At 37.7% G+C, this 25,726-nt stretch overlaps 1 protein-coding gene across 4 annotated transcripts in view; it reads right to left on the bottom strand.

Annotated features, from left to right (window-relative positions):
- Window positions 1–12,403, bottom strand: part of LOC113906361 (complement factor H) — a 385,541-nt gene extending 373,138 nt beyond the window's left edge. For all 4 annotated transcript variants that reach the window (XM_027564388.1, XM_027564387.1, XM_027564385.1 and 1 more), the window contains exon 1: window positions 11,987–12,403. In XM_027564388.1, the coding sequence (XP_027420189.1) occupies window positions 11,987–12,044 (58 nt within the window). In that variant the 5' untranslated portion in view covers window positions 12,045–12,403. The remainder of the gene's footprint in view (window positions 1–11,986) is intronic.
- Between the last annotated feature and the right edge of the window lie 13,323 nt (window positions 12,404–25,726).

Below are 25,726 nucleotides of genomic sequence, written 5' to 3' on the forward strand. Positions count from 1 at the left end.
TTTCACAACCCAGATAACCATGATGATTTGATCACTCACCTAGATCCAAACATCTTGCAATGTAAGTCAAGTGGGCCTTAGGAAGCATCACTATGAAGAAAGCTAGTGGAGGTGATGGAATTCCAGTTGAGCTATTTCAAATCCTAAAAGATGGTGCAGTGAAAGTGCTGCACTCAGTCTGCGAGCAAATTTGGAAAAACTCAGCAGTGGCCACAGGACCGGAAAAGGTCAGTTTTCATGCCAATCCCAAAGAAAGGCAATGTTCAAACTACTGCACAATTGGACTCATCTCACATGCTAGTAGAGTAATGCTCAAAATTCAACAAGCTAGAGTTCAACAGTACATGAACCATGAACTTCCAGATGTTCAAGCTGGATTTAGAAAAGGCAGAGGAACCAGAGATCAAATGGCTAACATCCGCTGGATCATCAAAAAAGCAAGAGAGTTCCAGAAAAACATCTACTTCTGCTTTATTGACTATGCCAAAAAGCCTTTGACTGTGTGGATCACAACAAACTGTGGGAAATTCTTCAACAAATGGGAATGCCAGACCACCTGACCTGCCTCTTGAGAAATCTGTATGCAGGTCAGGAAGCAACAGTTAGAACTGGACATGGAACAGCAGACTGGTTCCAAACAGAAAAAAGAGTACGTCAAGGCTGTATATTATCACTCTACTTATTTAACTTACATGCAGCGTACATCATGAGAAACGCTGGGCTGGAGGAAGCACAGCTGGAATCAAGATTACTGGGAGAAACATCAATAACCTCAGATACACAGATGACACCACCCTTATGGCAGAAAGTGAAGAAGAATTAAAGAGCCTCTTGATGAAAGTGAAAGAGGAGAGTGAAAAAGTTGGCTTAAAGCTCAACATTCAGAAAACTAAGATCATGGCATCCAGTCCCATCACCTCATGGCAAATAGATGGGGAAACAGTGGAAACAGTGGCAGACTTTTATTTTGGGGGGCTCCAAAATCACTGCAGATGGTGACTGCAGCCATGAAATTAAGACACTTGCTCCTTGGAAGGAAAGTTATGACCAACCTAGATAGCATATTAAAAAGCAGAGACATTACTTTGCCAATAAAGTTCTGTCTAGTCAAAACTATGGTTTTCCAATAGTCATGTATGGATCTGAGAGTTGGACTATAAAGAAAGCTGAGCACTGAAGAATTGATGCTTTTGAACTGTGGTGTTGGAAAGACTCTTGAGAGTCCCTTGGACTGCAAGGAGATCCAACCAGTCCATCCTGAAGGCAATCAGTCCTGATTCATTGGAAGGACTGATGCTGAAGCTCCAATATTTTGGCCACCTGATGCGAAGAACTGACTCATTTGAAAGACCCTGATGCAACCTCAGATATGCAGATGACACCACCCTTATGGCAGAAAGTGAAGAGGAACTAAAAAGCCTCTTGAGGAAGGTGAAAGTGGAGAGTGAAAAAGTTGGCTTAAAGCTCAACATTCAGAAAACTAAGTTCATGGCATCCGGTCCCATCACTTCATGGGAAATAGATGGGGAAGCAGTGGAAACAGTGTCAGACTTTATTTTTCTGGGCTCCAAAATCACTACAGATGGTGACTGCAGCCATGAAATTAAAAGACGCTTACCCCTTGGAAGGAAAGTTATGACCAACCTAGATAGCATATTCAAAAGCAGAGACATTACTTTGCCAACAAAGGTTTGTCTAGTCAAGCCTATGGTTTTTCCTGTGGTCATGTACAGATGTGAGAGTTGGACTGTGAAGAAGGCTGAGCGCTGAAGAATTGATGCTTTTGAACTGTGGTGTTGGAGAAGACTCTTGAGAGTCCCTTGGACTGCAAGGAGATCCAACCAGTCCATTCTGAAGGAGATCAGCCCTGGGATTTCTTTGGAAGGAATGATGCCAAAGCTGAAACTCTAGTACTTTGGCCACCTCATGCGAAGAGTTGACTCATTGGAAAAGACTCTGATGCTGGGAGGGATTTGGGGGCAAGAGGAGAAGGGGACGGCAGAGGATGAGATGGCTGAATGTCATCACTGACTCGATGGACGTGAGTCTGAGTGAACTCTGGGCGTTGGTGATGGACAGGGAGGCCTGGCGTGCTGCGATTCATGGGGTCACAAAGAGTTGGACACGACTGAGGGACTGATCTGGTCTGATCTGATGCTGGGAAAGATCGAAGGAAGGAGGATAAGGGGATGACAGAGGATGAGATAGTTGGATGGCATCATTGACTCGATGGACATGAGTTTGAGTCATCTCCATGAGTTGGTAATGGACGGGGAAGCCTGGTGTGCTGCAGCCCATGGGGTCGCAAAGAGTCGGACATGATTGAGAGACTGAACTGAACTGAAGAGCTATTTTATTCCTAGGAATACACTAAACTAGATTTTCATGTATGGTAATATTTTATAGTCGTATGTGTTTTTTCATAATTAAAAATGGAAATAACTTCAACGTCTGTCAACTATTGAATGGATTGAAATTTGTGTATATTTCTGCATTTCAATATCACACCAATGCCACAAAATGGTACAGAAACAAATGATAGCAATCACATGAAGTAAGAAGACATCAAGTGTTACAAAATTATTTCATCTACATAATATTCAAGAACAAGCATATATAAGAGGGATGTGTACATAAACCTTTAAAAACTAGGAAGGAAGAGCAAAAATATAATTACCATAAATATTAAAATAACGTTTTCTTCTGGAAGAAAGGAAAGGGTATTAATCCAAAAGAAACCCAAGGGTATGTTGGGGACGCTCAGAAAGCTCTATTTGTTTCCATGGGCAGTTAGAATTATTTTTAATACAGCACACATATTTTATTCACTCATATACTTCACAATAAAGGTATTATGTAATAAAATCTGCCTATACCATATGATTCTTATTTTCTGAAAAAAGTAATTCATTAACAATATGACATATAAAGAGAGGAATAGATACAATTAATAATGAAGCTAATGTCTACTTATTATAATTGATAATCTTTTCAAAACTTCTTTTTACTTAATTTAGATATAACTACTCTCGATTTTTGGAGAAGGCAATGGCACCCCACTCCAGTACTTTTGCATGGAAAATCCCTTGGATGGAGGAGCCTGGTAGACTGCAGTCCATGGGGTCGCTAGGAGTCGGACAAGACTGTGTAACTTTCAAGTAGACAACCTGAGTGACTTCACTTTCACTTTTCACTTTCATGCATTGGAGAAGGAAATGGCAACCCACTCCAGTGTTCTTGCCTGGAGAATCCCAGGGACAGGGGAACCTAGTGGGCTGCCGTCTCTGGGGTCACACAGAGTCGGTCACGACTGAAGCGACTTAGCAGCAGCAGCAGCACTCTCAATATTAGGATGATTTCATTAGTATATGCTCAACACATTACTTAAAAATGGCAAAGTCAAAAATGCTTCTCACCATATTTATTTGTTGGTATTATGTTCATTGCTAAACTTCGTTTCTTAGTTGGTTTTATAATAATGGTCTAACATTCTATTCTAGAATTTCTTTTCATAAAGACAAGGGGAAAAAATAATCTACTGAGCTGGATCCCATTTTGAAAACTTTCTACATTTCATGGAACAGAAAGTTCACATGGAAATTCATTTTTCCGTAATATATAACACTTATGTGGGCTTTCAAGTGCCCTAGTTTTTCCTTGACGTTTTTGCAAATGTGTGGCACATCTGTTAGGGAACTTTTGTGAGTCCACATTAGTTTTGTTTTCTAAAATTTAAGTAAACATACTTTCTCTCCACTAGATGGTGCAAACACCCCACCATAAAACAATACAAACTGCCTGTACCTCTACCTGCCAGCGCCCCCTCCCTCTCCCCAAGAAGCCCGAGCTTTTGGTTTCACTTTTTCAAATTAAAGATCTTTTTTTTAATAACATGGAAATTTTGTGTTTAAGTACAGGATAAGTCCACTTTCTAAATTCAGATCCACTTCATGGCATTTAGGTGACCGGAAAAATCAATCTGCCGAATTCCAAATGTAGATGGCAGCATCACGAGTGGAGCACCAATTTTCACTAATATACTAACATTCTGACGAATTTAGTTCCTATCCTTTCCTTATGCTCATGCAAGGAAAAAGTAAAATTCTCTTATCCATTATTCAATTTAAATGATTTTTATTAAAGCAATGCAGTTACATAAAGTATATTTATCTCCCTGTTACTTGCTTTGAACAACCAGACATGAAAGACAAGAATACATCACTTTCATAAAATCTTCCTACTAGCTTCTCACAATATTTACTCTATGTAGACATATTTACTATAAAAAGAGTTCTCATACTGATTATACTTCACATGATACTAAAGCCTCTGGTGCTTTTTCCATGAACTTTTTTTTTTTTTTTTTAGTAGATGAATCATTTACTTGAATGAGTTCAGGACTCTGAAAGAATAAATTTTATATTTTATACTTAACCACTATGGTACAGCCGTTGTGGAAAACAGTTTAGCAGTTCCCCAAGAAGTTAAACAGTGTTAACATGTGATTCAGCAATTCCCAGGTGGCGCTACTGTGAAGAACCCAATGCAGGGAGCCAATACGGGAGACGTAAGCAGCAGGAGTTCGATTCCTGGGTCAAGAAGATCTTCTGAATAAGGGCATGGCAACCCCCTCCAGTCTTCTTGCTTGGAAAATCCCATGGACAGAGGAGCCTAGAGGGCTACAGTCCATTGGGTCACAAACAGCTGGACACAACTGAATTAACTTAGCACACAAAGTGTGCAACTCAACTCCTAGGTATGGAACCAAAAGAAATGAAAGCAGGGACCCGAAGAGATACCTGCATACCAATACTCAAAGGAGCACAAGAGCCAAACAATGGAAACATCCCAGTGTCCATCAATAGACAAATGGATATAGCAGATATATAATGGAATATTACTCAGCCTTATAAACGAAGGAGACTTTGATACATGCAACAACATGGCTAAATCTTGAAGACATTATGCTAACTGAAAAAACAGACATGTCCAAGAACTTTAAATGGCATCTCTTGTCTCCATGAGAAAAAGATATTACCATCAACCACACTGTTTTTTCATCTTTCCACTGCTACCTCTAAAATGTTAGTTCTGATTAGCATCATCTGTCAGCTTGATGATAACTCAACCTGCTAACTAGTCCCCAAGCTCCCCTCTCACATTAGCATCAGAGCCACAAGTGATTTTTGCAAATCTGGTCATGTCGCTTCTGGGATTAAAATTCCCCTGACTTCTCCTTATCCTTGTATGTGTCCTGCTCTTGGCTTTAGAATCTGTATTTGGCTCTTGTCATTCTCTGATTTCATCTTATCACCTCCATCGTTTATTCACAATGCCAAAGCCACCATAGTTTGATTGTTTAGATTTAGTTGAACATCTCAAATGAATTTTTCCCCCTTAGGCCTTTTGCACATGTTGTTTCACTCCTCAGTCTCTTTAACCTCAGGCACTTAGTGACTAGCTGTCTCATCTTTCAGGCTCTATTCCTATGTTGCTCCCTCCAAGGGATCCACTTATCTCTAGGCTCCAAGACCCACTGGACACCCCACTACCCCTTCTGTGTCATGTTCCCTCAGCCCCTGCTTCGTTTTCTTCACAACGTAATTCATGATTCAGAGTTATGTTTATGTTTACTAGAATTTCATCTGTCCTCCTATCAAAATGTAACTTCCCAGAGAATAAGGACTATCACAACAATCGTGGGGATACATATGAAAAAAGAAAGGGGAGAAAAACAGCACACATGATACTCAATTTTACCCATATTATTTGGACAAGTTCAATTGATTAAAGAATTAGAAATATGGAAAGTGATTGGATTCCTCTGGCTTTACAGGGCTACTTTTAGTCCTTTGAGTACACATTTGAATCTTCTTAAAATCAATATCCTCCTTGTCAACCCTCACCTGGTTAACTCCCATTCAACTGTCAGAACCTACTCATGATGTCATCACAACTCTGATATATTTCCCTCTCTTCATTGCACTTCTTACAAACCAATTCCTCAACCCCACCCTACTCCATCCTTTCATTCCGGTCTGAGTATCTTGCCTTCTCTAAGTGATCCTATAGTGTTTTCATTTATCTCCATCAAAATATATGATAAAATAAACATATTAGTGATATATAATAATCATTGCTTTTTTTCCTCCCAAATAGGAGGTGCTTGGAAAGTGTTTAGTGTCATAGTGCCTGGTATTTAGCAATCACTCAAAAAAAAAAATTATTGAATGAACAAAAGAATGAATGAATGAATGCAAAGCCATCCCAGAGACTTTCCATTTTATCTGTAGAATATGGATAACTGGTAAAATGTCAGACTGGATGAAGCACAAGCTGGAATCCATATTTCAGGAAGAAATATCAATAACCTCAGATATGCAGCTATCACCACCATTAAGGCAGAAAGTGAAGAGGAATTAAAGAGCCTCTTGATGAAAGTGAAAGAAGAGAGTTAAAAAGCTGGCTTCAAACTCAACATTCAAAAACTGAAGATCATGGCATCTGATTCCATCACTTTATGGGAAATAGATGGGGGGAAAAATGGAAAAAATGACAGACTTTATTTTCTTTCTTTCTATTTTTTTTTTTTACTGTTTTGCAATTTATTTTTAGTTGTTATTATTTTATTTTTAATTATATTATTATTTTTTTTTTTTACTTTACAATATTGTATTGGTTTTGCCATACATCAACATGCATTCTTGGGCTTCAAAATCACTGCAGATGGTGACTGCAGCCATGAAATTAAAAGACACTTGCTCCTTGAACGAAAAGCTAAGACAAACCTAGACAGCCTATTAAAAAGCATAGACATTACTTTGCCAACAAAGATCCGTCTAGTCAAAGCTATGGTTTTTCCAGTAGTCATGTATGGATGTGAGAGTTGAACCATAAAGAAAGTTGAGTGCTGAAGAATTAATGCTTTTGAATTGCAGTTTTGGAGAAGACTCTTGAGAGTCCCTTGGACAGCAAGGTCAAACCAGTCAATCCTAAAGGAAATCAATCCTGAATATTCATTGGAAGGACTGATGTTGTAGCTGAAGCTCCAATACCTTGGCCACCTGATGTGAAGAACTGACTCCTTGGAAAAGACCCTGATGCTGGGAAAGACTGAAGGCAGGAGGAGAAGGGAATGACAGAGTAGAGATGGTTGGATGGCATCACTGACTCGATGGGCAAGAGTTTCAGCAAGATCATGCTGAGTTGGTGATGGACAGGGAAGCCTGGTGTGCTGCAGTCCATGGGGTCACAAAGAGTCGGACACAACTGAACTGCACTGAACTGAATGGATAACCTGGAGAAAAGGCATCGTAGATGGGAGCAAAAGTAAAAGATAAGACAAGGGTGCAAATCTTTAGTGCTCTGTTGCATGAACCCAAAAAATTTAGCATCTGTAAAATTCCATTCTACATTTTGTTTATGGGTCCTATATTTGAATTTATTTTATACTTTTTGAAGTTTAGAATCACTTTAATTTAGTTCAGAAAACTTCAGAAAACCTTTGAAGGAACATTTCTATAATCACTTTTCTATCTATTAAATTTCTGGTTAACAAGGTTTAGGGGAAACTTGGCTCTCTCAGTCAAAATGTCAAAACAAATAAAAGTACTCTGTCAAATCTTTTTACTTGGTATTATTCTTGGGATTTTTTTCCTGTTCCATTACTTTACTTTCTCTGAACCATTTTTATAATGTTTCCTTTTAGTCTTAAGCTAAAATGCAACACTATTTTTTCAGTGACATCATGTCCCTTTTAAGCACTATGTCCTGAGACTGGTTCAAGATGTTAAGAAATGGGTAAAGGGCACATTAGTTAAGTGACCACAGGACAGGTTGCTTGGCAGAATCTCAGGGCAGGCAGGTGGGGGATGGTGTGTGGGGTGCGAAGGGGGAGGAGGTGAGCTGAGAAGAAGGAAACATGGCCAAAAGCGAAGGACCGTCACAGACTGAGGGAATAAAAATGGGTCAACTCAGACTGAGGCTCAAGCCCTAGCCATAAAGGCCCCCAGATAAAGAATGCCTCCTTATCTGTGCTTCCACTTGTATTTGAAAACATACTTCGAGCTAAGAATAATTTTAGCAATACTTAAATAATTTAGTTTTAGTTTAAAATTGCATGCTAAGTCAGTTCAGTTGTGTCCAACTCTGTGTGACCCTATTGGCTATAGACCTCCAGACTCTTCTGTCAATGGAATTCTCCAGGCAAGAATACTGGAGTGGGTTGCTGTGCCCTCCTCCAGGGGATCTTTCCAACCGAGGGATTTAATGCGCATTTCTTGTCTCCTGCAATGGCAAGCGGGTTCTTTACAACTAGCGCCACTTGGGAAGCCCCTAGTTTAAAATTACATGCAGGCAAAAGAGTAGAATGTGCATTCCCAGGCTGGACCTAAACTTAAAATCAGCAAGGCTTTCCCTCTCCTGGCCGCCCTGGGGGCTTTGTTCCACCCTTTGTCAAAGCACCCAGAGAGCACTTCCTCCATCAGATCTTCCTTCCTGGGAACACTTCATCTTCCAAATTGCTTATTCTGTTCTTACCTTCATTTGTTGCTACCCTTTGCCCACTAAAACCTGTTGCAGAAAACTTATCAACATGTAATTCACAGTAAATCATGATGACTAAATTTAACTACCCCAACTCTTACTCACATATGGCCTTCCACATAAATTTCAGACTGGTTGAATTTATGGTATTATTAATATATACATTTTAAGAGAACAGAAGATATTGAAGAAAACTTTTCTATTGCTCTTCTTTAAGTCACACCATTTAGGTAAACGCTCACACTACTAGATCTGAAAATGTGCGATTTTTCTGGAGAGGATGGATTCTTACTTATCACACTAGAATTGAAACACAGAGTTTAGTTTTATAGATTAGATAACTATATGTGACATTCACATCTATCCTTGTAAAAGAACAATTATTATTAATTTATAATTAATTCTTATGTCAGATATTTTTGCATTAAAAAGTATTTTTTATGAATTTATAATTAATTTTTATGATCACAGTATCAAATTTTTTACATTAGATTTAACTCTGATTCAAAACCACCTTGTACTTGAAACAGTAAAATATATTAAACAAATAAGTTCTCCTCTCTGTGTTGGAATAGAATCTCTCTGATATGTAACATATTTCAGGTCCTGAAAGGATGTTTTTACCCTTTTAACCTCCAGAATTAGAAAACACATGTCTTGCCAAGCAACATAGCCATCATGCCTTGGATATGCTTCAGCTATGTTTTGATTTATTTACTTTAATCATCCTGGAATTTGGGGGCCATGGTTAATTTCAAAGCATATACACTTTTTGGATCTTAAAAGGTCTTCTTGAAAAATTGGTCACAAGATATTCCAGAAGGCAGAAACAATGTCTTGTAACTGAGGAACTGTCATTCTAAACTCTGTAAATCTGACCAGATTCTTAGTAGCCTGGGATAATTCCCCCTGAAGCAACTCATGTTCTTGTTCAACTAAGGATGAAAATGCAGATAACCTACTGCATTTAAAAGGTACTACTTGGTCTCCAGTATAAAGGAAAAACTAATGGAGAGTTGAGCTTATAAATTCTTCCTGTTGGTTACTATTCCTTTTTAGTAGTGATTAGTATTGTTAAGGAATGTTCACACCCAAAAAGACAAAGACCATGTAGGAAATGCTGAAATGCTATATCTAGTTGAGTGAAGCCCGTTGTGATGGCAGACACAACTGTCTTTTCTCAATGTCTCAACTTAGCATTCAGTATTCAATTCAGTATTTCTCAACCTCTCAATTTGTATTCTGTAGTTATTTCTACACAGAAGACAAAAAAAGAGGCAGATGTTGAGGTATATGTGTATATTTTTAAATGACTAAGGCCACTCTTTAATAAAATTTCTGTTAGGTATGTTAAACTGATGAAATTGATTGACATTTGAACTAACAGTTTCAGAAATATTTGGTGAACAAGCAGTAAAAGAGCAATTCTTTACCCATTGAAAAAGTGAAACTCACTCAGTCATGTCCGACTCTTTGTGACCCCATGGATTTATCCAGACCAGAATACTGGAGTGGGTAGCCTATCCCTTCTCCAGGGATCTTCCTGACCTAGGAATTGAACTGGGGTCTCCTGCATTGTAGGCAGATTCTTTACCAACTGAGCTATGAGGGAAGTCCCCATATCCACTGAAAACTCATGTAATTTTTCTCTACTAACTTGTGCATTAGGGGTGTTTTTTGTGAAAACCATGAGGCTAATCTAAACATTACTTTAAATACTAAAGCTGTACTTTATCTAGAATGTGACCAGGTTGATAGCCATTCTCACTGTAATGGGTATTGCTAATTGTAATGCTAATGCTCAGTTCATTAGTGGAAACTGATGTCCATTCAAACATACGGTCGATGAAACATAAAATACAAATGAAATGAGTAGGCTGAAATAAATTAGAGAGCAAGGAATTTAAATCACTGTTACTTAGTTTTTATCATTTATTCTTTGTAGCAAACAATTTTAATAATAATTCAAGTTCCACTTTGTTATCACTGAAACAGTTTAATTAAATTTAGCATCAATCCTTAGCTTTAAACATGAGCTAGAAACAAAACAAATCTTCCCTAGCTTGACAAATGTAGTAGACAGAAAACCTCAGCAAACAGGATGTCAATCGGGAAGCACTAAAAGTATTCTTATTAAAGAAAAGACAGAAATACTTGTGTAAAGAAAAAGATGCTTGGTATTGATAACATTACATTGTTCCAGAACTCTTTGCCAATGTAATCATCTCTTTGTATATTTTGTTGTAATATTAGTTATTATTGCAATATTTTTATGGATGGGGAAATGATTGTATACCTGGTTTAAAAAGTGGCTAAATATAAGGTTTATAAGCTAAAAATCAAGCAATCACATATTAGCATGTATAACAAGAAAAGACTTTATCTTTTAAAAAGTCTTAAACACATTTGAGAAAATCTGAAAAAATTACTAAAGGATATAACTTAAAAAAAAAACAACTGCCTTTATTTTCTAGATTGAACCATACTCAAGAATAGGGGTTTTGTTTATTTGCTAATATTCCTCATTGCCTAGAGGTTGACTTGAAATAAGCATTTGATCAAAATTTGTTGACTTAGTGAAAAATGCTGGGAATTCATGAATGATAACTTTAAAAAATGTCAGTCATATATCTATCCCATAATTGGTTACCTAAAATGAACTAGAAAACCAAATTTCCTCCACAAAGAAATTTTTTCATCTATGAGGAAAAAGTAATAGAGTTTAATTATCCAGAAATTTTCTTATTGATATAAAGAAAAAAACCCTCCATGCAGATGTATTACTCCTAAAGGCTATTCTTCTAGAATATTTTATATACAACTTTTGAGGGGAAAAAAACCCTATTAAGCAACTTTTACGAAGGTTGCACATGCAATTTTTTTTTCAAATTTATATATTTTCATTCTAATGATGCAAGTGGTGTTTGACTCTAAGACTTTTAAGGCCATCACAGTATCAATTGTAAATGATAAGTAAATTTTTCTTTAGAAAGATTTAACACCTGTATCTGAAATAAGTCCAATCATTGTAATATGAAGGCTTTTATTTTCTAATTTATTTTCTTGTTCTGTATATGTTCACATACTTCTTAATACTTTCACATAAGGTGAAAATTCTAAGCAAAAAAAAAAAAAAAAAAAAAAGATAAGGTGCATTCTATGATAATTGCAATTACGACATGTTACAGTTTTTTAAAATAATTATTAAAACATTTTCTAAAATTTTATATTAAATAAAATTATGATGAATATTCAGATATGCCATTCAAATAAGCTGCTTATATTTTTTGACATTATTCACAATGTCAAAAGTGTCTCACACAGGAGGCCACAGAACAGTAATGAAATCACATCTTCTAGACCAAGTTTTTCTTACTGCCATAAAAAGGATGTTAGCAAATGTTTTGCAATACAGGAAAAAAATAAAAAGCAAAACTCTTACCTTCTGCGACACAAATGGTCCACAACACAAGCCACACGATTTTTGCTGGAAATCTCATTTTGGAGACCCTTCAGGGCACATCTAGCATTGACAGTGCTCACCACTGTGTCAGGTTCTCCTCTGTAAAAACTGTGAAAAGTGCAGGAAACCACTTGCTCCAAAAGGAAGTCGAAACACAGCTTGGGAATTAAAGGGATTGCTAGATGCCCCGCCTATCAGAAACTCTGCAAAGCAAAAGAAAAATCTCAGACAGGAGTCCCAGCAATGCCAGAGTTTGAACCTGCACTCCCACTGAAAGTGAATGCTGTGACCTGCCCTTGATTTGTTTTTATAAACCCAGGCAGTTCTCTGGAAATGTTCAGGTTCTTGGAATGTGCATAACTGGTAATACTCTCTGTATTTCATAAACCCTCCGATTAATCAGACCTATTCAGATCTACCATCTGTAACCTCAGGAGATTAAAAAATAAATAAATAGAAGCTCTTTCAAATTCATTTACAGAACTCGAGTTCAGGCAATGCTTTCACAATCAAGACCCAGACAACAGGAATAGACTTTGCCAAGAATGCAAGTGCTGGCTGATTTGGAGGCCTGCTTTTCCTGCAGTTCAAGAAATTAATCTTTTAAGGATTTGTTATAAATGTGTGTAAAGCAACAGGCTCACTCTCTTTAGGTACAAAAGAGTTTAATAATTCAAAATTCAAGAAATTGAAATGCTGAATTTTTTAAACTTTGTACTGAAATATACATAAAAAGACCTAAGCAAATGGTTTGCTGAATATAGAGAAAGTGAAGAAACACATGCTAAAAGCACCAGGTGAAAAACAGCTTCTCAGGAAAACCCCAGCACCCCACTAACCCCCTCCACACCATCCTCCCATTCAACACCTTAGTCAACCCTCAATCCTGCCCCACTGTACCCTTTCCTGATTTCTGTGCACACGGGACAAATTTGCCTGTTTTTTTATTTGTTTGTTTGTTTGTTTTTAATTTAATTTAATTTAATTTTTTAACTTTACAATATTGTATTGGTTTTGCCATATATCAAAATGAATCTGCCTCAGGTATACATGTGTTCCCCATCCTGAACCCTCCTCCCTCCTCCCTCCCCATATCATCCCTCTGGGTCGTCCCAGTGCACCAGCCCCAAGCATCCAGTATCATGCATCGAACCTGGACTGGCGACTCGTTTCATATATGATATTACACATGTTTCAATGCCATTCTCCCAAATCATCCCACCCTCTCCCTCTCCCACAGAGTCCAAAAGACTGTTCTATACATCAGTGTCTCTTTTGCTATCTCGTATACAGGGTTATTGTTACCATCTTTCTAAATTCCATATGTATGTGTTAGTATACTGTATTGGTGTTTTTCTTTCTGGCTTACTTCACTCTGTAGAATAGGCTCCAGTTTCATCCACCTCATTAGAATTGATTCAAATGCATTCTTTTTAATGGCTGAGTAATACTCCATTGTGTATATGTACCACAGCTTTCTTACCCATTCATCTGCTGATGGACATCTAGGTTGCTTCCATGTTCTGGCTATTATAAACAGTGCTGCGATGAACATTGGGGTACACATGTCTCTTTCAATTCTGGTTTCCTCAGTGTGTATGCCCAGCAGTGGGATGGCTGGGTCATAAGGCAGTTCTATTTCCAGTTTTTTAAGGAATCTCCACACTGTTCTCCGTAGTGGCTGTACTAGTTGCATTCCCACCAACAGTGTAAGAAGGTTCCCTTTTCTCCATACCCTCTCCATCATTTATTGCTTGTAGAGTTTTGGATCGCAGCCATTCTGACTGGCGTGAAATGGTACCTCATAGAGGTTTTGATTTGCATTTCTCTGATAATGGGTGATGTTGAGCATCTTTTCATGTGTTTGTTAGCCATCTGTATGTCTTCGTTGGAGAAATGTCTATTTAGTTCTTTGGCCCATTTTTTGATTGGGTCATTTATTTTTCTGGAATTGAGCTGTAGGAGTTGCTTATATATTTTTGAGATTAGTTGTTTGTCAGTTGCTTCATTTGCTATTATTTTCTCCCATTCTGAAGGCTCTCTTTTCACCCCGCCTGGTTTTATATTAATACTGTATATACATCTGGTAATAAGATATTCATCTTTTCATGCTTGGAGTCTTCCACTAAAAACAATGTTTGGATCATTCAACCACACCATTGGGTGCGACTATAGATTATCAACTCTTTTAGCTGTATGATATTCAATCTTTTGGGTTTCCCTGGTGGCTCAGATGGTAAAAAAAAATCTGCCTGCAATGCAGGAGACCTGGGTTGGATCTCTGGGTCGGGAAGATTCCCTGGAGAAGGAAATGGCAACCCACTCCAATATTCCTACCTGGGAAATCCCATGGACAGAAATCCCATGGTGGGCCACAGTCAAAGGGATTACAAAGTGTCTGACATGACAAACACTTTCATTTTCACTCAGTTCTTTGACTATGCCACATTTTATTTACCTGGTGCCTGCCAGTGGGCATCTAGGTAGATTGTGGTTTGGTGGTAATGCACAGAGTGCTGCTATGAACACCATATTATGAGGTTTCAGTAAGCACATGCCCTCATTTCCGATAACTACATACTGAGGAGTGGAATATCAGGACATAATGTATGATTATGTTTGGGTGTAATAGGGATCATTAGACATTTTTCCTAAAGGACTCTATCAGTTGATATTCCCATCAGCAAGTTGTAAGTTTTTCCACACCCTCAACACACCCTCTATCTTTGTAATTTTTGCCCTTCTGGTGAGCATAGAACAATAAACCTTTGTGGCTTTCATATGCATTTTGCTGATAAGGAATGAAGCTGAGTGAATTCATGCCAAGAGGAGGCATTTAGCTGAGCTACAGACCATTTAAGCCATTTCCTCAAAGTCAAAAAACATGGTGCTAGAACTAGATATCAAACCCAGTAATGTGATTCACTGAATTTTGTTTTTTATGCATATAGATCTGTCTTTCAAATTATTTGCTTCCCATATATTAATCACTTATAAATTAAAATACTTTAAAATATTTCCATATGTATTTTAGTAAATGCTTCACATTTACGTATTTATCTTATAATTATGTAAACATGAAAATTCATTGGGAGGACTGATGCTGAAGCTCCAATACCTTGTCAATTGATGTGAACAGCCAACTCAATAGAAAAGACCCTGATACTGGGAAAGACTGAGGGCAGGAGGAGAAGGGAGTGAGAGAGAATGAAAGGGTTTTATGGCATCACCAACACAATGGATGTGAGCTTGAACAAACTCTGGGAGAGAGTGAAGGACAGGGAAGCCTATCATGCTGTATTCCATGGAGGAGCAGAGTCAGACATGACTTAGTGACTGAACAACAGCAATCACCCTAAAGGCTTTTAAGGTATACATACACACACATACACACATATATACAGTTTATGCATGTGTGTATGGAGATTTTACACATTTATGGAGATTTTAAAGTATTTTCAGAGTGATATTTCTTTACAAATTTTTGCTTTATTTTCAGAAGATGAACATAAGATGCCACTCAACTATTCAAGTGAAAATAATGGCTTCAAAACAATTTCAACAATATCTTTTAGATGTATTATTTTTACCATTTTTTCCTTTTTATTTGATTTCAAAGACCTATGCCTAAGGCATTAGCTGACTGCTTTTGTTTTCCTTTTTATTGTCCATTAGTATTTTTAAAAAGCAAATGTGTATTTCAAAGAGATTTAGAAAAACATAAAATTACCAACATGTTATTATCTCACGACATGAAGTTGTTATATGCTATTACATTACCATAGCAAGAACAGACAGTAAATAGTTAACCATTATACTAAAATTAAGCCCCAAACACTCCTATTTATTCTCAAAATTCACACTGACACTTTCTCAACAAATGTGTTCTATGTACAGTAAAGCAAAAAGTTAGGCAAAATTTTACAAAACTTAACAGACTTTAAAAACTCTATTTTTAAAATTAGAAGTAATATCTGCACTCAGTAACAAATCAATATTATGTAACACAAGAAGAAATTTTCTCCAAAGGCTCTATTTGGGAGGGTCTCAAGAAGACTCCTGAAAGTCCCTTGGACAGCAAGATCAAACCAGTCAATCTTAAGGGAGATCAACCCTGAATATTCACTGGAAGGACTGATGCTGAAGCTGAAGCTCCAGTATTTTGGTCATTTGATATGAACAGATGACTCATTGGAAAAGTTTCTGATGCTGGGAAAGACCAAGGGCAGAAGGACAAGAGGGCATCACAGGATGAGATGGCTCGATGGTGTCACCAGTGCAATGAGCATGAACTTGGCCAAACTCCAGGAGATGGTGAGGGACAGGGAGGGCTGGCATGTTGTGGTCCATGTGGTCACAGAGTTGGACACGAATGGGCGACTGAACAACAACAAGAATATTTGGAATATTTGGTTATTAAATTCTAATTTAAGGGAAGAGGACATCCAAGCAAAGACTCTAAGGTATGAGAATGTATCGAGGGTGTCCTAGAATTAAAAACGATATTGACACCAGGTAGTGCTGGTGTAAAGAATCCACTTGCCAATGCAGGAGACATAAGAGACATGGGTTCAATCTGTGGGCAGGAAGATCACCTGAAGGAGTGCATGGCAACCCACTCCAGTATTCTTGCCTGGAGAATCCCGTGGATGGAAGAGTCTGGTGAGCTACAGCCCATAGGGTCACAAAGAGTTGGACATAACTAAAGTGACTTAGTCTCTCAGTCAGTCTCTCCCATCAGGAAGCTTCCATAAACCTCTTACCCTTATCCATCAGAGAGTGAACAGAATAAAAACCATAATCACAGAAAACTAATCAAACTGATCATATGGACCACAGTCTTATTAATTCAATGAAAGTATGAGCCATGCCATGTAGGGCCACCTAAGATGGACAGATCATGGTGGAGAGCTCTGACAAGAAAGAAAAAGGAAAAAAAAAAAAAACAAAAACACATGATCCACTGGAGAAAGGAATGGCAAGCCACTTCAATATTCTTGCCTTGAGAACCCCATGAACAGCATGAAAAGACAAAAAGATATGACTCCCCAGGTTGATTGGTGCCCAATATGCTACTGGAGAAGAATGGAGAAATAACTCCAGAAAGAATGAAGACACAGAGCCAAAGCAAAAAGAATGTCCAGTTGTGGATGTAACTGATGATGGAAGTAAATTCCGATGCTGTAAAGAGCTAAATTGTATAGGGACCTGGAATGAATCAAGGTGAATTGGAAATGGTCAAACAGGAGATGGAAAGAGTGAACATCGACATTTTAGGAATCAGTGAACTAAAATGGACTGTAATGGGCGAATTTAATTCAGATGACCATTATATCTACTACTGTGGGCAAGAATCCCACATAGTCAACAAAAGAGTCTGAAAGGCAGGGTGCAATCTTAAAAATGACAGAATGATCTCTGATCCTTTCCAAGGGAAACCATTCAATATCACAGTAATCCAAGCCGATGACCCAAACACTAATGCTGAAGAAGCTGAAGTAAAATGGTTCTTTAAAGACCTACAAGATCTTCTAGAACTAACACTCCAAAAGATGTCCTTTGTATGATAGGGGACTGGAATGCCAAAGTAGAAAGTCAAGAGATACCTGGAGTAACAGGCAAATTTTCCCTTGCAATACAAAATGAAGCAGGACAAAGGCTAACACAGTTTTGCCAAAAGAATGCACTGGTCATGGAAAACACCCTCTTCCAACAACACAAGAGAAGGCTCTAAACATGGACATCACCAGATGGTCAATACCGAAATTAGATTGATTATTTTCTTTGCAGCCAAAGATGGAGAAGCTCTATCCAGTCAGCAAAAACAAGACCAAGAGCTGACTGTGGCTCAGATCATGAACTGCTTATTGCCAAATTCAGACTTAAATTTAAGAAAGTAGGGAAAAACATGAGACCATTCAGGTATGACCTAAATCAAATCACTTACGATTATACAGTGGATGTGACAAATAGATTCAAGGGGTTAGATCGATAGACAGACTGCCTGAAGAACTATGGATGGAGGTTCATGACATTATACAGGAAGTAGTGATCAAGACCATCCCAAGAAAAACAAATCCAAAAAGGCAAAATGGTTGTCTGAGGAGGCCTTACAAATAGCTGAGAAAAGAGAACTGAAAAAGCAAAAAAGAAAAGGAAAGATACATCCATTTGAATGCAGAGTTCCAAAGAATAGCCAGGAAAGATAATAAAATAAACTCAAAATGGATTAAAGATCTAAACCTAAGACCAGAAACTATAAAACTCCTAGAAGAGAACATAGGCAAAACACTCTCTGACATACATCACAGCAGGATCCTCTATGACCCACCTCCCAGAATATTGGAAATAAAAGCAAAAATAAACAAATGGGACCTAATTAAACTTAAAAGCTTCTGCACAACAAAGGAAACTATAAGCAAGGTGAAAAGACAGCCTTCAGAATGGGAGAAAATAATAGCAAATGAAGCAACTGACAAACAACTAATCTCAAAAATATACAAGCAACTCCTACAGCTCAATGCCAGAAAATTAAATGACCCAATCAAAAAAATGGGCCAAAGAACTAAATAGACATTTCTCCAACGAAGACATACAGATGGCTAACAAACACATGAAAAGATGCTCAACATCACTCATTATCAGAGAAATGCAAATCAAAACCACAATGGGGTACCATTTCATCCCAGTCAGAATGGCTGTTATCCAAAAGTCTACAAGCAATAAATGCTGGAGAGGGTGTGGAGAAAAGGGAACCCTCTTACACTGTTGGTAGGAATGCAAACTAGTACAGCCACTATGGAGAACAGTGTGGAGATTCCTTAAAAAACTGGAAATAGAACTGCCTTATGACCCAGCAATCCCACTGCTGGGCATACACACCGAGGAAACCAGAATTGAAAGAGACACATGTACCCCAATGCTCATCGCAGCACTGTTTATAATAGCCAGGACATAGAAGCAACCTAGATGTTCATCAGCAGATGAATGGGTAAGAAAGCTGTGGTACATATACACAATGGAGTATTACTCAGCCATTAAAAAGAATGCATTTGAGTCAGTTCTAATGAGGTGGATAAAACTGGAGCCTACTATACAGAGTGAAGTAAGCCAGAAAGAAAAACACCAATACAGTATACTAATGCATATATATGGAATTTAGAAAGATGGTAACAATAACCCTGTATACGAGACAGCAAAAGAGACACTGATGTATAGAACAGTCTTTTGGACTCTGTGGGAGAGGGAGAGGGTGGGAAGATTTGGAAGAATGGCATTGAAACATGTGTAATATCATATATGAAACGAGTCGCCAGTCCAGGTTCGATGCACGATACTGGATGCTTGGGGCTGGTGCACTGGGACGACCCAGAGGGATGGTATGGGGAGGGAGGAGGGAGGAGGGAGGAGGGTTCAGAATGGGGAACACATGTATACCTGAGGTGGATTCATTTTGATATATGGCAAAACCAATACAATATTGTAAAGTTAAAAAAGAAAAGAAAAGAAAAAGAAAGCCCTCCTTAGTGATTAATGCAAAGAAATAGAGGAAAACAATAGAATGGAAAAGACTAGAGATCTCTTCAAGAAAATCAGAGATACCAAGAGTAAAATTCATGCAAAGACACAATAAAGGACAGAAATGCTATGGATGTAACAGAAGCAGAAGGTATTAAGAAGAGGTAGCAGGAATACACAGAAGAACTATACAAAAAGCATCTTTATGACCCAGATAGCTACGATGCTGTAGTCATTCACCTAGAGCCAGACTCATAGAATGTGAAGTCAAGCAGACCTTAGAAAGTATCAGGATGTACAAAACTAGTGGGGGTGATGGAATTCCAGTTGAGGTATTTCACATCCTAAAAGATGATGCTGTTAAAACGCTGCACTCAATGAAGTCAGAAAGAGAAAGATAAATATATTTGGCAAAACTAATACAATTATGTAAAGTTTAAAAATAAAATAAAATTAAAAAAAAATCGTATTCTAATGCATATACACAGAATATAGAAAAGTGGTACTGAAAAATTTACCTGCAGGGCAGCAGTGGAGAAATTGACATAGAGAATAGACTTGTGGACATGGGAAAATGGAAGGAGAGGGTGAGATGTATGGAAAGAGTAATATGGAAACTTACATTGTCATATTTAAAATAGACACCCAATGGGAATTTGCTGTATGGTCAAGAAACTCAAACAGGGGCTCTGTATCAACCTGGAGTGTTGAGATGGGGAGGGAAATGGGAGGGAGGTTCAAAAGAGAGGGGATATATGTATATTTATGGCTGATTCGGTTTGAGGTTTGATAGAAAACAACAAAATTCTGTAAAGCAATTATCCTTCAATAAAAAAATAAATTAAAAAAAAATTGCTTCACTCAGTATGCCAGCATATTTGGAAAGCTTGGCAGTGGCCATGGGGCTGGAAAGGTCAGTTTTCATTCCAATCCCAAAGAAGGGCAAAGCCAAAGAATGTTCAGACTACCACACAATTGCTCAAAATTCTCCAAGCCAGGCTTCAATAGCACGTGAACCATGAACTTCCAGATGTTCAAGCTGGATTTAGAAAAGGCAGAGGAACCAGAGATCAAATTGCCAACACCCTTTTGATCATTGAAAAGGCAAGAGAACTTCAGAAAAACATATACTTCTGCTTTATTGACTACACCAAAGCCTTTGACTGTGTGGATCACAACAAACTGTGGACAATTTTCCAAGAAATAGGAATACCAGACCACCTTACCTGCCTCTTGAGAAATCTGTATGCAGGTCAGGAAGCAATAGTTAGAACCGGACATAGAGCAACAGACTGGTTCCAAATTGGGAAAGGAGTACGTCAAGGCTGTATAATGTCACCCTACTTATTTAACTTCTATGAAGAGTACATCATGTGAAATTCTGCACTGGATGAAGCACAAGCTGGAATCAAAATTTCCGGGAGAAATATCAGTAACCTCAGATACGTAGATGATACCACCCTTATGGCAGAAACTGAAGAGGAGTGAAGAGCCTCTTGATGAAAGGAGAGTGAAAAAGTTGGCTGAAAACTCAACATTCAAAAAATGAAGATCAGGGCATCTGGTCCCATCACTTCAAGGCAAATATATGGGGAAACAATGGAAACCATGAAAGACTTTATTTTCTTGGACTCTGAAATCACTGCAGATGGTGACTCAGCCATGAAATTAGGAGACTTGCTCCTTTGAAGAAAAGCTCTGATCAGCCTAGACCATATATTAAAAAGCAGAGACATTCTTTTGCTGACAACGGTCCATCTAGTCAAAGCTATGGTTTTTCCAGTGGTCTTGTATGGATGTGAGAGTTGGACTGTGAAGAAAGCTGAGCGCTGAAGAATTGATGCTTTTGAACTGTGGTGTTAGAGAAGACTCTTGAGAGTCTCTTGGACTGCAAGGAGATCCAATCAGTCCATTCTAAAGGAGATCAGCCCTAGGATTTCTTTGGAAGGAATGATGCTAAAGCTGAAACTCCAGTACTTTGGCCACCTTGTGCAAAGAGTTGACTCATTGGAAAAGACTCTGATGCTGGGAAGGATTGGGGGCAGGAGGAGAAGGGGACGACAGAGGATGAGATGGCTGGATGGCATCACTGACTCAATGGACGTGAATCTGAGTGAACTCCAGGAGTTGGTGATGGACAGGGAGGCCTGGCGTGCTGCAATTCAAGGGGTCGCAAAGAGTCGGACACGACTGAGCAACTGAACTGAATTGAAGTGACTTATTTAAGTTATGTTAGAACCCAGACTGTCTGGTTCCAGAGTTAAATATTTAAACACTAGGCTCACCACCTTTTTTGACTGCAAGTGTGCATTATTCCCAAGCTTCATCATCAGCTTTTCCTCTAGAGAGAAGAAACTCTTAGAGTTGGACTTTTTCCAGCCTCTAATGAAGACTCAGAGTTATACAAGGCAGTATTTTTTATAATGATACCAAGCAATGTTCTGGTAGATGATAATTTTTTGAAAGTTATCTTTCTAAAAATATCTAATAAATTATCTATTGTAAGGTAGAAATAATCATTTTTGGGGTGCGGGGGAAATAAAGTGAGTCTTGCCTATGATATGTAGTTAGCCAAAATTAAATGGTCAGAAACCCAGTTAATATAACCAATTGGGTCAAATTATATGACATCATTTAAATGAAATTCAAATACAAAATGATACCTGCTGCTGCTGCTAAGTCGCTTCACTCATGTCCAACTCTGTGCAACCCCAGAGACAGCAGCCCACCAGGCTCCCCCATCCTTGGGATTCTCCAGGCAAGAACACTGGGGTGGGTTGCCCTTTCCTTCTCCAATGCATGAAAGTGAAGAGTGAAAGTGAAGTTGCTCAGTCATGTCCAACTCTTAGTGACCCCATGGACTGCAGCCTACCAGGCTCCTGCCTCCATGGGATTTTCCAGGCAAGCGTACTGGAGTGGGGTGCCATTGCTGTCTCCGAAAATGATACCTAAGAATTCACAATTGTTTAAATTCTGATGTGTATGAACAATCAAAAGGAATAAAACAGATGTAAAAATCACACTGGGTACATGATCAGGTTTTAACCATGTTGCTTTTGATATGAAATAAATAGATTTTATTTATTTAAGAATCTATTTATTTCATGTAAGAATCTATTTATTTCATATCAAAAGCAACATGGCTGCTGCTGGTTCCAGTTTAACACTTTTTATTCTATTAAGAAATCCTACTAATCATTAAACATCATGTTACTAATAACACTTGTATTTAATGTCATTATCAAAAAGATTGCAAAACATAAACTTTTTCCTTTTAGATATTCTATAGGAATAAAATTCTGTTCACAAGGAATTTCTGAAATGAAGAATTTTAAAATAAACTTCTCCAAAATTTTATTTTATAGAAATACTATAATTGGAAAATTAATTCATAATAGTTTCGATATACCAGATGACACATACTCTTAATTACTTGTGAGTCTCCTTAATAGTATTCCAGTTTTAATTGTTTTTTTCTCTCAGAAGAATGATTAGAAATAAACTTGAATGCAAAGATTCTGAAGATCTCTTAAAACTACATATAAAATCTATTTCTTAATTGTCCACAGATTAAAATAGTCGTTTCTTGAAAACTACAGTGCTGGGGTATTATATGTAAAAAAATGTGGTAGAATTACTGAATTAAATAGTCAACAGTACTTGTCTCATATTTTATCTCTGGTCCTCTCAGTAGCAGGCCAAACTTGGGCCTATTGTAATGATCTATTTCATGGACAAAGGGAATGACTATTCTGATACTGACATCTTGAACTTGTTACAGGATTTAAATTTAAAAGACATTAATAGTGGAAAATATTGGTTCTACTAAGGCACTCCTATGATAAGATTTGTAATTAATAATCTCCTTATGTTCTAAAAAACAATGGTGAAGGTCAGTTGAAATCTATTCTTGATGAAAAAAATGGTTGCTTTGAGCTGTTGATGTAATCCCTCTACAAGCAGGATCTATCCTGCATCAAACACAGCACAGGGTGAAAGAAGCCAAACAGAAGTACTTGTCTAGACTTTAAGATATTTTAAGATTGAACTACATACTGAACTTCATTAACGTGGAAGGAAATAATATACTGATTCTTTGCACAAAGAACTAGGTGAAAAGGAAAGTTGAATTAGATTATGCAGAAGGGAAAGAAAGTGAAGGAAGAAAGAAAGACACATCGAGACAAAGAGATAACTCTTACTTCAGTGTGAACTCACCTGAAAATTGATTATGTATTGTTGGCTTTAAAATAAATTTAGGAAAGACATTTCTAAAATGACAATGAATTTGTGAAGTGTTATAGATGCAATGAATTTTTACATTTCAACCATTTCAAAGTGTTGCCTAAGAATGTTATCCTAATTCCCACACCCCAAAAGCATGTGGAAGCATGTTATCAGGTGCTTTGTTGACTTTACAGAACTGCTGATATAAAACTTATTAAAAAAAAACAAAACTTTTTATTTTGTAGTGGAGTACAGCCAATTATCAATAATAGCTTCAGGTGGACAACGAAAGGTCAGGAATACACATTCATGTATCCCTTCTCCCCCAAACTCCCTCCCATCCAGGCTGCCACATAACATTAAGCCTAGTTTCCTGTGCTATGCAGTAGGTCAGTGTTGCTTATCTATTTTAAATATAGTATATATCCATTTAAATTATTATCCGTTTAAACATAGTGTGTACACGTCCATCCCAAACTCCCTATCCCTTCCCCCATCCTTTACCCCAGCAACCATAGGTTCATTCTCTAAGTCTGTGAAGCTTTTAGATTTTTAAGTTCATTTGTATCATTTCTTTTTAGATTCCACAAACAAGGGATGTTGTACAATATTTCTTCTTCTCTGTCTGACTTACTTTACTCAGGATGATAATCATTACATTATCTGAAAAAGTGTAAACTATTTTGCATTTATCACTTAAAATTTTTGCAATGCTGGTTTATGATTATGGAATTATTTCTTCACCTCTCATACATTTCCCAACTTGTCTTCATTTTGGCTTCTATCTGCCATCAAAAACAACTACCTTGGAACAATCCCAGGAAATTCTCTAATCATTTATCCCTTTCTGGTGTATTGGTTTCTCTGGGCTACTCTGATCACAGAAATTTATATTCTCATAATTACTGGAGGTCAGAAGTCTGCAGTCAAGGTATCAGCAGAGCCAGACCACCTTCAGAGACACTGAGGAAGAATCCTTCAGTGAGTCTTGCTGCCTTCTGGCGGTGGTGTCAATCCTTGTAATTCCTTGGTTTGCAGGTGCCACCTCAGTGTGTGCTCCGTCGTCATGTGGCTGTCTCCCCTGTGGCTGTGTCTCTGTGCTTATGTGAATAAATCTCCCTCTTCTTTCTCTTATAACAACACCAATCTCTGGATTACGGATCCTACTCCAGTTTAACTTAATCTTACTTGATTACATCCACCAAGTCCATGTTTTCAAATGAGGTCACATTCCCTGGTACGAGGTTAGGACTTGAACATACTGTTTTGGGTAACATGGTTCAACACAAAGTATTCAGTCAATAAGAATCCCCTATATTCTCTCTGATGCATTTGAGACTATTGACCTTTTCTGTTGATAATCCCCTTTCTTGTCTTCCATGATACTGAATTTTTCTGTTGTCTTCTTTAACTTTGTTTGGCTGTGTCTTCTTGACTGTTTTATCTTGTTTTCTACATTCCCAGAATTTTGTCTTTAGTTCTTTCTTTTCTCCCAAAGTCTGAGTCTCCATGCATTTAATAATCACATACTGGTAACTACATGTATTTCTATTTGCTGGAAACTGGCTATGTAGAGAAAATTAATTATAGTTTCTGCTTGGAAATTTACAATAAAACTGGGATATATGTATTATATCAGTAAGTATAAAGCTGAGTAAAAGTAAGATAAATAATTCAATAAGAAAGTCTGCAAAATTGAGAAGACACAAACCAGATTTTGACAAAAAAAAAAAGAAGAAAATGAGTACATATTCACCAGGTTAATTTTCATGACTTTCTACTACACTTTTCCTGGAGAAGGAAATGGCAACCCACTCCAGTATTCTTGCCTGGAGAACCCCATGGACAGAGGAGCCTGGCAGGCTACAGTCCACAGGGTCGCAGAGAGTCGGACACGACACAACTGAGCAACTTCACTTTCACTTTCACTCACTACACTTTTGTTTTTCTTGATGGATAGGTTTTAATAGTAAA

This window comes from Bos indicus x Bos taurus, chromosome 16, assembly GCF_003369695.1.
Source record: "Bos indicus x Bos taurus breed Angus x Brahman F1 hybrid chromosome 16, Bos_hybrid_MaternalHap_v2.0, whole genome shotgun sequence".
NCBI lineage: Eukaryota > Metazoa > Chordata > Mammalia > Artiodactyla > Bovidae > Bos > Bos indicus x Bos taurus.